At 42.3% G+C, this 13,227-nt stretch overlaps 1 protein-coding gene across 1 annotated transcript in view; it reads left to right on the top strand.

The window, feature by feature from the left end:
* Positions 1 to 217: 217 nt before the first annotated feature.
* Positions 218 to 13,227, top strand: part of ACTN2 (actinin alpha 2) — a 79,554-nt gene continuing 66,544 nt past the window's right edge. The window contains exon 1 of the mRNA XM_004372792.2: positions 218 to 343. Within this exon, the coding sequence (XP_004372849.1) occupies positions 218 to 343 (126 nt within the window). The remainder of the gene's footprint in view (positions 344 to 13,227) is intronic.

Raw genomic sequence — 13,227 nt, 5'->3', positions numbered from 1 at the left:
GCCCAGGCGTGCCGCCCACACAAGAGCCCGCGCGAAGGTCACTCTGCGCTCGCCCGCCCGCCCGCCAGCTCCCGCCGCTGTCGCCTGTCCCGAGCCCCCCGCGCCCCACCTGGGACACAGCCTCCTGCCCGCCGCACCCCGCCGGCCCGGCCGCGTCTCTGTCCGTCCGTCCGTCTGTCAGTCCGTGCGACCGTCCGAGCCCGGACCAGCCAGCACCATGAACCAGGTCGAGCCCGGCGTGCAGTACAACTACGTCTACGATGAAGACGAGTACATGATCCAGGAGGAGGAGTGGGACCGCGACCTGCTCTTGGACCCGGCCTGGGAGAAGCAGCAGAGGAAGGTCAGCAAGGGGTCTGGGACCACCGTACGCGCGCGCGGCCCCTGTCAGTATGTCCCTGACCCTGCGCTGGGCCCCGGCCGGTGGGCATCGCTGACTGTGTGGATTAGCTGAGAGGGTTATTTAGGGGTGTGTTGTCCTGTGTCAGCGTAGCCCCAATAAGAAACCCCATTAGAGAGGAGAATACGTCCAGGGACAATTACGAAACTGGGTGCCCTTCGTGAGTGTGTGTGTGTGTGTGACGTAGAGTTACAAAACGAAAAATACTGAAGGAAGAAAAGTGCTATGTGTGTTTCTGTTCTCATACCAACTTCCATTAAACCAGAATCTGAGAGAATCTCGGGTCTGTTCCTGACTCCTTGAGTCGCGTGACCTTGGCCACAATATCATACTCTCCGGGCCCCTTTGTGTTCATAACCCATCACTCTCTGTATAAAAGTGATCAAATTAGCTTAAAAGAGATCAAATTAGCATCAGCTTTGTTCAGATTTTCACAGGGCTGCTCCAGAGAGTAACAAAATCATTCGTTGTATGTTTCGGGCTCCTTAGAGAGGGATGCTGTATGAATAGGAGCTATTACCCGATAAAGTAATAATTATTTCACACTCTATTTATAGTTCATTGAGGTAAGCACACAGGGACAGAGGAGTCAGCCGGGTCTAAAAACTCCCTGCCCATCCTGGTTGGCACACTCCGGGGGCCCAATGGAACATTCCATTATTTCAAGGTTTCTTCTTGATCCTCTTGGCCGGGACAAGCTGGGAACGCTCACTGGGGATGCTAATCCCGCCTTCTGTCGGACTGGCGCTGGAGCCTGGCCGGGTCAGGCTCCCAGCAGATACCTGCTAACCCAACCTTCGATGACAGTGTCGTGGCAAAAGCAAAGTGCTTCTAATTTTTTTCCCTTATTTTTCTTGGAGTGGGGCCAAATGAATTTCCCTCCTAAGGGACTGGTTTTAAGTGGATAACTTGTGTGGACCATATGTGTAAGTGGAAAGAGCTCTTCGTAGCTGCCCCAGGGGGTGATTGCGTGATAGTGTATGGTGAATGAATTGATGACGGTGGAAAACACATGTATCTCATACTTCTCTCAACCCATAGTGTTAGCAGTAAGGAAAGGGGTCCTCTATTTGGATAATTATTAAGTAACCAGCACTATTTTTATGTCAAGATTACTCTCTCTTTTTGTGTGTGTGGCTATCGTCTCTGTTTAAATACCATTTATTATTATTTTAAAGCTCTAATTTAGCTGCATTTCCATCTTCACCTCATAATTTCCTAAGGTTTCTACCATCCCTTCCTTTCTTGGAAGCAAGAGGATGAGAGTGATAAATAGATGCTGAATTTATGAAGGAAACAACATTTCACACCTACAGTTTTTTAAAGGATTTATCGTGAGAGAAACATGTGGCCTGAGGAGTAGTAACAAGTCATCTGGACAAGTTTGATGCATCATCAGTCAGCGAAAAGTTAATATAGTTTTTAAAAAATGACTTTAATTTTTAAGTGTTTTTTTAAAGTTTTTCTTTCACGATTTTCATTACTACATTTTTTCATGGATTTTTTAAAAGTTCCTAGCCCTTTGGGTTCATTTTTTTTTTTTCCTTATGAAGAATAATAAAATAGCAAAGGAATTGGACAGGTAGTCTGCCCATAATTTTGGAAAGTAATGGTCTAATCACAATGATTCTTAATAATTTTGATTTTTTGAAGTACAGTACAATAGCAGGATAGAGCTAATGTGAGTTTCCAAAGGCCAAATTGGCAAGTCTTCTTTTAATTAATTCAATTAATTTTTTAATCTATTCATGATATTTTCTGATATAATGGCATTGGGATCCCTGTGTGAATATACTATCATAATTGTGTAGCATTTTAAGTATATTATTTAAAAACAGACATACAGCCTGATTCTATTTTAAAGTAATGCTAAGACGTTTAGAGTGAGAATTTGTTGGTTTTTTTCCCTTTTAAGATAGGTTGAGTGTTATAGATGCTGGGAGGAAAAACAAAAACTCCACCAGGACACAGACTGAAAAGTTCCAGAAGATACGCAATTTCTACTTTTGGTATAGAACCTGCTCAAGTCAGTAAAATAATATTGAACTGTGAGCTCAGTGCAGCCAGAGCAGTGGCCTCTATTTATGTCCTATGAGACAAACTGTTGGAACAAGTGAAGGATAAAATGCCATTGTTTCTATTGTGGGCTACCTTCTCCACACTTGCCATTTCAGTGATATGCTGGGTATGAGATCTGTCAACAGATGCTGGTAACACATGATGACGTCTGTAGCATTATAATGGATGTGCTGCCTAATTATATCCACAGTTCAGAGAGTTTCATGGGCTGTGGTAATCCTTGCTCTCTCGTGTGGAATTCCTTGCTGCAAAAGGACTTAGTAAAAGTGTAGTGCTTTTTATAAAAGGAAGCAAGCCAGAAAATGTTGGATTTAGCCTGAGTAGGTACAGGCATTTCAAAGGGCTCACCATATCTTTCAAGGGTGTGTTTAGTTCAAGGATAAGACTATTTATATATTTTCTGTACATGAAATTGTACTTTACTGCGTACAACTCATGGGTAGAAGAAAAACTCCTGCAGTGTTATAATATTTAAAATAGTAATGGCATGCTAAAAAAGACTAAAATTGTGAGACTTACTACTGGGGTTAGACAGACAGTTTTAACCATATAGGACTCAGTTGAGGAATATCGATTTTCACAATAAAGTAGATTCTCTTCAGTGTACTATTGAAGTTGTGTATAGAGCTTTGGCGTCTAGCAGCAGCCTTCTCCTGGAACCAAGGAACACATTCAACTTGTAACTCAACTGAAGCTGAATCGGAAGCTGACCTGTCAGAGCAGCAATGCTAAATATGTGTACTATCTCAGTAAGCACAGCGTGCTGTCCTGAACCACTCTGAGAGGCTAAACAGGCCTTTTAAGGACATAGAATATGTTTCGATACATGAAGGTTCTTACATCCTTAATCTGTATATGGGTAGATGGTCAGCAAACCTTTGTACTAGTTGTACCGAGCATGTCTTAGTTATCTAGCACTGCTATAACAGAAGTACCACAAGTGGATGGCTTTAACAAACAGAAATTTATTTTCTCACAGTTAAGGAGGCTAGAAGTCCAAATTAGGATGCTGGCTCTCGGGGAAGGCCTTCTCTCTCTGTCAGCTCTGGAGAAAGGTCCTTGTCTCTTTAGCTAGTTTCCTGGTTTCTTGGAGATTTCCACATGGCAGGGCATCAGTCTTTCCCCATCTCTGCTGCTCTTGTTTGTTTGTTTAATCTCTTTTTATATCTTAAAAGAGATCGATTTAAGATACGTCCTACACTAATCCTGTCTCATTAACATAGCAAAGACAACCCATGCCCAAATGGGATTATAACCACAGAGGTTAGGATTTATAACATGTATTTTGGGGGGACATACAGTTCAGTCCATAACAACATAAGAGAGTAGTTTATGTTATATACAGAGTTCTGGTTGTTTTTCATAGTCCCTAAAAAAATTCAGGTTATTCATTACTGTTCACAACTCAGACTGATTTGTCTTGGAGTACCTTCTGGCAGTTCTGTCACCCTAGGCTGGTACTTTGCCCTGAAAAATCAGGCGGAGTCCCTAGATGGTGCAGATGGTCGATGTGCTCAGCTGCTAACCCTAAGGTTGGAGGTTAGAGTCCACCCAGACGTGCATTGGAGAAAGGCCTGATGATCTACTTCTGAAAAAATCAGCCATGGGACGTCTTATGGAGAACAGTTCTTCTCTGACACCCGTGGGGTGACCATGAGTCGGGGTTGACTTGATGGCAACTGAACCATAGAATCAGGCAGCATGGAAAGACACATGCAGGAGCATCTGCCTCAGGGTCTGGATTTAATAGAGCCTGAGAATCGTGGCCCCTACTAGTGAGTATTCTGTGAGAGCAACTGCTCATTAAGGCCTCAAGGTGAATCTCTTCTCCCTTGGATAATGAAACGTATTGTGGCATAAATTCTTCCAGGAGAAAAGGCACTGATTCCTTTGTTCCAACATGGTGAACAATTAACAAAAAGCTTGTGAAATTTCTTAGATTCATGAGACCCAGATGAATCTCAGCTCTGCCTGGTACTCTCTTTGTGACCCTAGTTGAGCCACGAAACCTTTTGAACCTCAGTTTCTTAAATCTGTAAGATAAAGATATGATATCTGCCATTCTTACCTTGCAATCCCTGGGTGGTGCAGATGGTTAACATGCTCGGCTGCTAATTGAAAGGTTGGAGGTTTGAGCCTACCCAGAGGCACCTCGGTAGAAAGTCCTGGCAATCTACTTCCAAAAAATCAGCTATAGAAAACACTGTGGAGCCCAGTTCTACTATGACACACAGGGGATTGCCATGAGTCAGAGTCAACTCCACAGCAACTGTTTTTCTTTTTTTTTCCTTATCTCACAGGGTTTTGTCAGGATCCAATGGTCGAACTAATTGATGTTGAAGGGGCTTTAGCAACTGTAAAGCGATCTGTAAATGTTCAAATATGATTATTGTCCTTGTACAGCAAATATTTGTTAATTTTGTAAGGTTAATTTTATAGCAATCAGCACCGTGCTTGGTCTTGTGAGGGATAATGAAACACAAGATTTGGTCCTTGGTGAATTTAATGTACAGTACTTTTTAAAGATAGGATTTACATACCTGAAAACTGAGAACACAAGAAATTGTTTAATGTTAATGGCTGGGATGCTTGATGTGTAAAGAATAAAAATGATAGGAGGAAAATCATTGTGGAGAATAATGAGGACAGAGCTTATGAGGGAGTAGAAATTGAGTTGGACCTTAATTTGAGTAATAATTAAATATAGATTGAGCAGAGAGGAGAGAGATACAGAATATTCCTGGCTAGAGAAATAGAGTAAAAACCCTGCTCTCTGTGTGTGTGTATGTGTGTTGGGGGGAAAGGGAATTATAAGTGTAATAAAATAAATATATAATATATAAATATATAATAATTATATATATATTTATATTAAATAAAGTGTTGACCTAACCCTTTGGCACTATCAAAGTTCCCTCACATCCTTTATTTCATGGGACCCCCTCATCCTCTCTCTGAAGTATTTCATCTCTGATAAAGAGATGAGGATGTAAACTCAGAGAATTAAGACGATAAGACGAGAAAGTAACCAAGATGGTGAGACCAGAATTCAGGTCTTCTGACTCCCGGCTCCATATTCTGGAATGACATTACTACTCACGATGTGTTTGAGGGAGTGTGAAGAGGAGACAGGCTTAATTGAAGCTAAAGATTCATATTCACATTTAGAGAAAGAAAGTGGAATACATAAAATTGGGCCAGATCATAGAGGTCTTTGGATGCCAGGGTGCGTGTGGACTTCTACCAGCAGTGCAGAGCTCTGATGGTTTTTGAGCTAGGAAGAGCCATGTTTAAAGTAGCATTTTGTTTACAGAATAAATTGGAGTGGGTAGGGACCCGAGGCTGGGGGACTCAGGCTTTTCAAAGTTATGGGATTATACCAATAAAGTGATGAGGATTGGTGGTAGGGGGTAGTAGAAGCGATGGTGAGGAAGGCATCAATTTGAGAGTGATCAGGAGGGATTATAAAAAGTATTAAATGACCACATTTTGTTCCACTGTAGGCTGTTGTATAAATCCAGTTAAGCAGACACGATCGTCAGCATTAGGGCTCCTGGACTTAAAACTCAAGACGGTGATATTGACAAGTAACAAACAAACCAATGAGGAGAGTCTGTTTATCCTCTAGTAGACTGTGTCTAGATGGAAAGCTAAATATTTACAGGATGCGTCATTATTCAGTGCAGGGAAGTGAGCGACTGAGCTGAGGTGGCAAGTCTTGTGTCTTCATGGCCCTTCCCTGGAGGGAGAGCTGGAGTTTCAGGTAGTCTTTGATGTTGGGGAAGAAGTTGTGGATGGGCAGGAGTGTAAAGGAAGATTGGGTCGTAGTGGGAGAAGAGGTTCTTGTCGGAGCCCCGAGAAACCTCTGCACGAGGAGGGACTGTTACAAATACGCACTTGGTTTGCTGTGGCGAGTCGCAGGTGCAGCAGTTGGAAGGTGGAAGTATCACTCTGTCCTTCCATCCTCTCTTGGGCAGTGTGAGGTGCCCTGGGGTCTGCCCTACCCCTCTAGCCAAATTCATCAAGTAAGAAACTTGAGCCCAAAATAAGATTTTCAATGTGTGTGGGAGGAAGAATGTAACTCTTAGCTGGGAAACTTAATTAACGCAGCTTCAGAAAACTGTCAGAAAGCTCTGCAAGTGAGTTGCTGCAGCTGGGAGACACCTACAGAAAAGGCCCAGTTCTGGAGTGGGTGGGGGCCCTACCATGATGAGCAGAGGAGCTGATACGGAATACGTTGGAGGACAGGCAGAATTGCACCGCCGTTTCCCTGGGAACGGGACTGATTCTTCCAGAAAGAACAGAAAGCAAAGATTAGCGAAGAGCTTGCGAACTGTGCTAGACAAATTTCAAAGGAAGGAACGATCTTTAGTACAAGAATTTGATCTTTCTAAAGAAGTCTGAGGAAGATTTTTTACACCAATACTTATCTGTCGGAGTTCATGTACATACAACACACCCTTTCCACTCCACAGTTTTCTAGATCAGAAACTGGAAGATGTTTTTACATTTAGTCCTATTGAGGAACAATATATAAATGGAGCACAAGCATGATCATTCATTCTTTTATTAATTTGGCAAACACATGTTATGGTCCTGCTAGGGTCAGGGTCAGACCGCCGCATCCATCTGTTAGTTGGTCATACTGTGGTGGCTTGCGCATTGCTATGACATGGAAGCTATGCCACCAAAATTTCAAATATCAGCAGGGTCACCCATGGTAGACAGATTTCAGCAGAGCTTCCAGACTCAGACAGACCAGGAAGAAAGGCCTGGTGATCTACTTCTGAAAATTAGCCAATGGAAACCCTATGAGTCACAATAGAGTATTATTTGATATAGTGCTGGAAGATGAGCCCCCTAGGTTGGAAGCACTCAAAATACTCAGTAGCCTCAACAGTGGACTCGAGCATACCAAGGATTGTGAAGATGGCGCAGGCCTGGCAGTGTTTTGTTCTATTGTATGTGGAGTCACCACTAGTAGGAACTGACTCAACAGCAACTAACAGGAGATCAGGGATGGAGAATTGAGTTAATACTGCCTTAGCCCGTAAGGGGCTCACAGCCTAGTTCAAGGGACAGAACAAGTTAGTGAGAAGCACAGAGGAGGTGAACCCAATTCAACCAGGCTGGTAGAACAAATTAGAAAATATTTCCAACATACCCTTCCTGTGCTGTGTTCTCTGTCATGGTGAATGGAAACACCTCCCACCCAGGCATCCAAGCCAGAAACCAGGGCATCATCCTTGATGCCTCCCTCTCTTTCCCACACCACAGCCAACCAGGCACCAACTCCTGTGGTGTCTACTCCACTTTGGACCTTGTCGCCTCCTCTCTATGTGCCACTGCTTCAGTCCCTCTGCATTCCCACCTAGATTATGGTGTAGCCTCCTGTTTTCTCTCCCTTCCATGGGTCAGGCTCTTCTCCATGATGCTGGAAAGAATGATCTTTATAAAACAACCTGGTTGTGATATTTTCCTGCTTAAAGGCCCTCTGTGGTTCAGGTGAGAGCCTCTACCCAACTTGGGAGGGAATTCCTCACCTTCAGGCCCCTCCTTGGTGATCCCACAGCACCCTAGACCTGCCCCCCTGTATCTCTTGGAGCTTTCTTTGTCTGCCCTCTTAGGGCTGTGAGCTGCTCTGTTCTCTAGCCCTTGGTGCCCCGACTGTGCCTGCAGAGTCTGCGCTCAAGTTTGTTGAATGAATGAGTTATGAACCATATTTCTGAAAAGGATTTAGTACCATTAAAAGTTTTTGGCATTCTTTATAACTGCTTGAGCTATAAATTTATGGATTCTAACTCAAGCATGAGTTAGAGTCAATAAATAAATACATATATATATATATCCCTGGCAGCGCAGTGGTAAAGCACTTCGTTGCTAACCGAAAAGTCAGTGGGTCAAACCCACCAGCCACTCCATGGTAGAAAGATGTGCCAGGTGCTTCTGTAAAGATTACTGCCTTGGAAACCCTGTGGGGCAGTTCTGCTCTGTCGTATAGGGTCAGTATGTGTTGGAATTGACTTAATGGCAGTGGAATGGATAACAAAACATTGACCATTTCAGCATTTTTTACATGTCCAAGTCAATGACATTGATTATGTTCATCATTTAGCGCAGCCATCACCATAATTTGTTTCCAGTTTGGTCGCTATGAGTCAGAGTCGACTCGATGGCAATGGATAGGATATGCATATGGAGACTTGGTGGCACAGTGGTTAAGAGCTCAGGCTGCTAACTGAAAGGTCAGCAGTTTGAATTCACCACCTGTTCCTTGGAAACCCTATGGGGCAGTTCTACTCTGTCCTGTAGGGTGGCTATGAGTCAGAATCGACTCAACAGCAATGGGTTTTATATACATATATATGTATATACACACATACATATGGATTTTAAATGTGTGTTTTTTCAAATATGTTATATAGATTTAAATTTGCAAAAAGGCTAGAGATTTAGGTATAGGAATTAGCTGCATAAAAGACAACTGGTTGAAACTATGGGAGTGGAGTAGGGAAGAAGGTCTTCCCAGGAAGCACTGAGGTGAGCTAAGAATAGAGAACTCCTGGATGAAGCAGGGCTTCTCAGGATTAAAACACAAGTAGAAAGATGGAAGGGGTTGGAGCCACTTAAACTGTCAAGATGTCTTTGATTTTCTTCCTGGAGAAATCTCACCTTGGTATTCCATTGGAACTTTGTCAGTAAGCTTAAATCTGGCACTGGAATCCGTGATTTAGTTGCTGGAAGAGAATCTCAGGATTTAGCACTGTGTAATCGGATATCTTTTAGCTCATGAGACAAGTTATAGTTTCAAAGGAAGTGAAAAGCTGTAAGAAATTATTTATGGTGCTGTGCTCAAGTCTGTGTCGTAGAACCCTTCTGTAATCAGAAAGGCCAATGATAGGCTTTACTGAGGAGAACAGTGTTGAAAATTTGTAAGAACAACTGAAAAAAGTAAGATTTGCTCCATCTTAACATAACAAATATAGGAATTAACCCGAGATAGATTTTTCTTTTTCTATTTTATCATTTATAAAATTTAGGCAAATAAAATGAATGATTGTCCTCATTGAGGTGTTTTAAGTTGTTTTTTTTAATCAAAGGTGTTTTGTGTGTAGGAGAATATTAGTCGTGAAACTGGTAAAAGACATATACAGAATTATAATCAGCTTGGAGATTACCTGTAACCAAACCAAAAAGCCAAACTCGTTGCCATCAAATTGATTCCAACTGTTAGCGACCCTGTAGGACAGAATAGAACTGCCCCATAGGGCTTCCAAGGAGCAGCTGGTGAATTCCAACTGCCAACCTTTTGGTTAGCAGCTGAGCTCTTAACCACTGCACCAGCAGGGCTCCAGAGATCACCCATAGTGGGTAATATATTTCTATTCTGAAAAAAACACATTTTTGTGGGGAAGGCAGGGATGAGTGTCAGGTTGGGCTGGGATACGGGGAGAGGGATGTTAGTTGGAAAAGCATATGCCATGTATTTTACATTTTACAAACTATGTAATTTCTATTTCACTGTTGTAATTTTATGAAATATAAGGTGACTGAGTATTTTACTGCACATTTAGCCCTTTTATGTTAAATTTTGGATAATGCAAGAAAGTTTTAATTTTTTTTCAGTGTAATACAAAAACACAAAGAATTCCAATGAGAGCAATAGTGATATTTTAACATACACATTTGTGCCAGTGATAAAAATGAAGAGGGGAAGGGATTTGGTCTGTCATTCCTAGCATCCTAAAGCATTCACTGCATAAGGCAGGGAAGCAACAATTTATTGAGAATTTCCAGACACTGTTTTAACCATATATTATTATTTGATTTGATTTTGACAACAATACTGATAGATGAGTATTATTAGTCACATTCTTAGGGAGATTGAGTAACTTTCAGCTGGGGTGAGAAAGTGGTAGCTGGAAAATGCAAATAGAATTTTGCATAAATTATGGAGACATAGCTGTGTTCCACAATTTAAATGTATAAAATATGGAGATGCTAATTAGTTTACTGAATATTTTGGCCTAGGGATGTTAGAGCTGAGCTTCAGATTCAGGCCGCTTAACTCTAAAGACCATGCTTTTAATCACTAAACTTCGTCTGTTTGTGTTGCTTTCTGCTCTGGTGTGTGGAGTCCCTGGGTGATGCAAATGGTTAAGCACTTGGCCGCTAACCAAAAGGTTGGAGGTTCGAATCCACCCAGAGGCATCTCAGGAGAAAGACCTGGAGATCCACTCCTAAAAAGTCGGTTGTTGAGAACTCTATGGAGGACAGTTCTATTCTGACCCACATGGGGTCGCCAGGAGTTGGAATCGACTTGACGACAACTGGTTTGGTTTCTGGTTTGCTTTGATTTTGTGAGACACTCGTCAAACCAACCAACCACAGCTGAACCCTGGGATTCAGTATTCTTAATTTTTCACTGGCCAAAAACCTGCTGCCCTGTGGAAGGGTGTGCGTGTCTGTGAAATTTTAATCTCTAAACTATACAACTGAAACCATCTAATGAGAATGAGACAAATCAGCTGTGCGGCACGGTCAGGTTTCCAAGTCAAGCTCTAGCAGTTGCTTTGTCCAAGAGAAATGGCAGAGTAGGAGGAGAGAGACCACAGGAAAAGCCAACTAAACCTTCTCAATGGCACATGCTATTAAGGGCATGTCTTTGGCATTCACTGCTGGTATGTCTGACTCCATTCCAGAACAAGCCACAGTTCAGGATGCCTGAGTCGATTTCTTTTTGGAACTGGAAAATGAGACTTTGAGAGGCAAGAGTGTAGATTAGAAATTCTAATCTGGGTTGTCTTAGTCTACAGGAGCACTCTCCAAGAGAGCTCCACACAGCTTCAGCCTAACACGTTTTTTGTTTTTTTTAAAATTTTTTTCCCATACAAAAGTTTATACATACGTTGTTATGTGACTCTAACTGCTCTCCCCATACTGTGACAGCAGACTCCTCCTTGCCACCCCTGATTCCCCACGTCCATTCAATCACCTCCGAACCCTCTCTGCCTTCCCATCTCACCTCCAGACAGAAGCTGCCCGTTTAGTCTCTTGTATCTACTTGAGCTAAGAGGCACACTCCTCACGAGTATCACTTTATGTCCCACAGTCCAGTCCAATCCCTGTCTGAAGAGTTGGCCTCGGAAATTGTTTTAGTTCTGGGCTGATAGAGAATCCAGGAGCCATGCTTTCTGGGGTACCTCCAGTCTCAGTCAGACCATTAAGTCTGGTCTTCTTACTAGAATTTGAGTTGTGCACCCCACCTTTCTCCTGCTCCATCTGGGACTCTCTGTTGTGTTCCCTGTCAGGGCGGTCATTGGTGGTAGCTGGGCACCATCTGGTTCTTCTGGTCTCAGGCTAATGAAGTCTCTTGTTTATGTGGCCGTTTCTGTCTCTTCGGCTAATACTTTCCTAGTGTCTTTGGTGTTCTTCATTCTCCTTTGCTCCAGGTGGTTGAGACCAATTGATGCATCTTAGATGGCTGCTTCCAAGCTTTTAAGACCCCAGACGCCACTCACCAAAGTAGGATGCAGAAAATTTTCTTAGTGAACTTTGTTATGCCAGTTGACCTAGATATCCCCTGAAAGCATGGTCCCCAGACCCCTACCCCTGCTACTCTGTCCCTCAAAGTGTTTGATTGTATTCAGGAAACTTCTTAGCTTTTGTTTAGTCCAGCTGTGCTGACTTCCCCTGTAGTGCGTGCTGTCCTTTCCTTCACCTAAGATAAATTCTTATGTGCTATCTAGTTAGTAAATAACCCTCCCCCTCCCTCCCCACCCTCATAACCGTCAAAGAATGTTTTCTTCTGTGTTTAAACCTTTTCTTGAGTTCTTTCAGTAGTGGTCTTATACAATATTTGTCGTTCTGTGACTGACTAAATTCACTCAGCATAATGACCTCCAGCTTCGTCCATGTTATAAGATGTTTCACGGGTTCATCGTTGTTCTTTATCGTTGTGTAGTATTCCATTGTTTGGATATACCATAATTTGTTTCTCCATTCATCCATCGATGGGCACGTAGGTTGTTTCCATCTTTTTGCTATTGTGAACAGTGCTACAGTGAACATGAGTTTGCATATATGTATTTGTGTGACAGCTCTTACTTCTCTAGGATATATTCCAAGGAGCAGGAAAGCTGGATAAGGTACTTCTATTTCTGGCTTTTTAAGGAAGTGCCAAATAGATTTCCAAAGTGATTGTGTAAGTGTTCCAGTCTCTCCACAACCTCCCCAGCATTTATTATTTTGTGTTTTTTGGATTAATGCTAGCCTCTTTGAAGTGAGATAGTATCACATTGTAGTTTTGATCTGCATTTCTCTAATGGCCAGTGATTGTGAGCATTTCTTCATGTGTCTGTTAGCTGCCTGAGTATCTTCTTTGGCAAAGTGCCTGTTCATATCCTTTGCCCATTTTTTAATTGGGTTATTTGTCTTTTTGTTGTTGAGGTTTTGCAGTATCTTGTAGATTTTAGCGATTAGCTGCTGATCGGATTTGTCGTAGCCAAAAATTTTTTCCTAGTCTGTAGGTTGTCTTTTTACTCTTTTGGTGAAGTCTTTTGATGAGCGTAAGTGTTTGATTTTTAGGAGCTCCCATTTATCTGGTCTGTCTTCTGGTGCTTGTGCATTGTTCCTTATGGTTCATATTGTGTTTATGCCATGTATTAGGGCTTCTAGCATTGTCCCTATTTTTTTCTTCCATGATCTTTGTCATTTTCGATTTTATATTTAAGTCTTTGATCCATTTT

The sequence above is a fragment of the Trichechus manatus genome, unplaced genomic scaffold (assembly GCF_000243295.1).
Source record: "Trichechus manatus latirostris isolate Lorelei unplaced genomic scaffold, TriManLat1.0 scaffold00021, whole genome shotgun sequence".
NCBI lineage: Eukaryota > Metazoa > Chordata > Mammalia > Sirenia > Trichechidae > Trichechus > Trichechus manatus.
The sequence above is the reverse complement of the archived record's forward strand: the minus strand, read 5'-3'. Positions and strand labels throughout refer to the sequence as shown.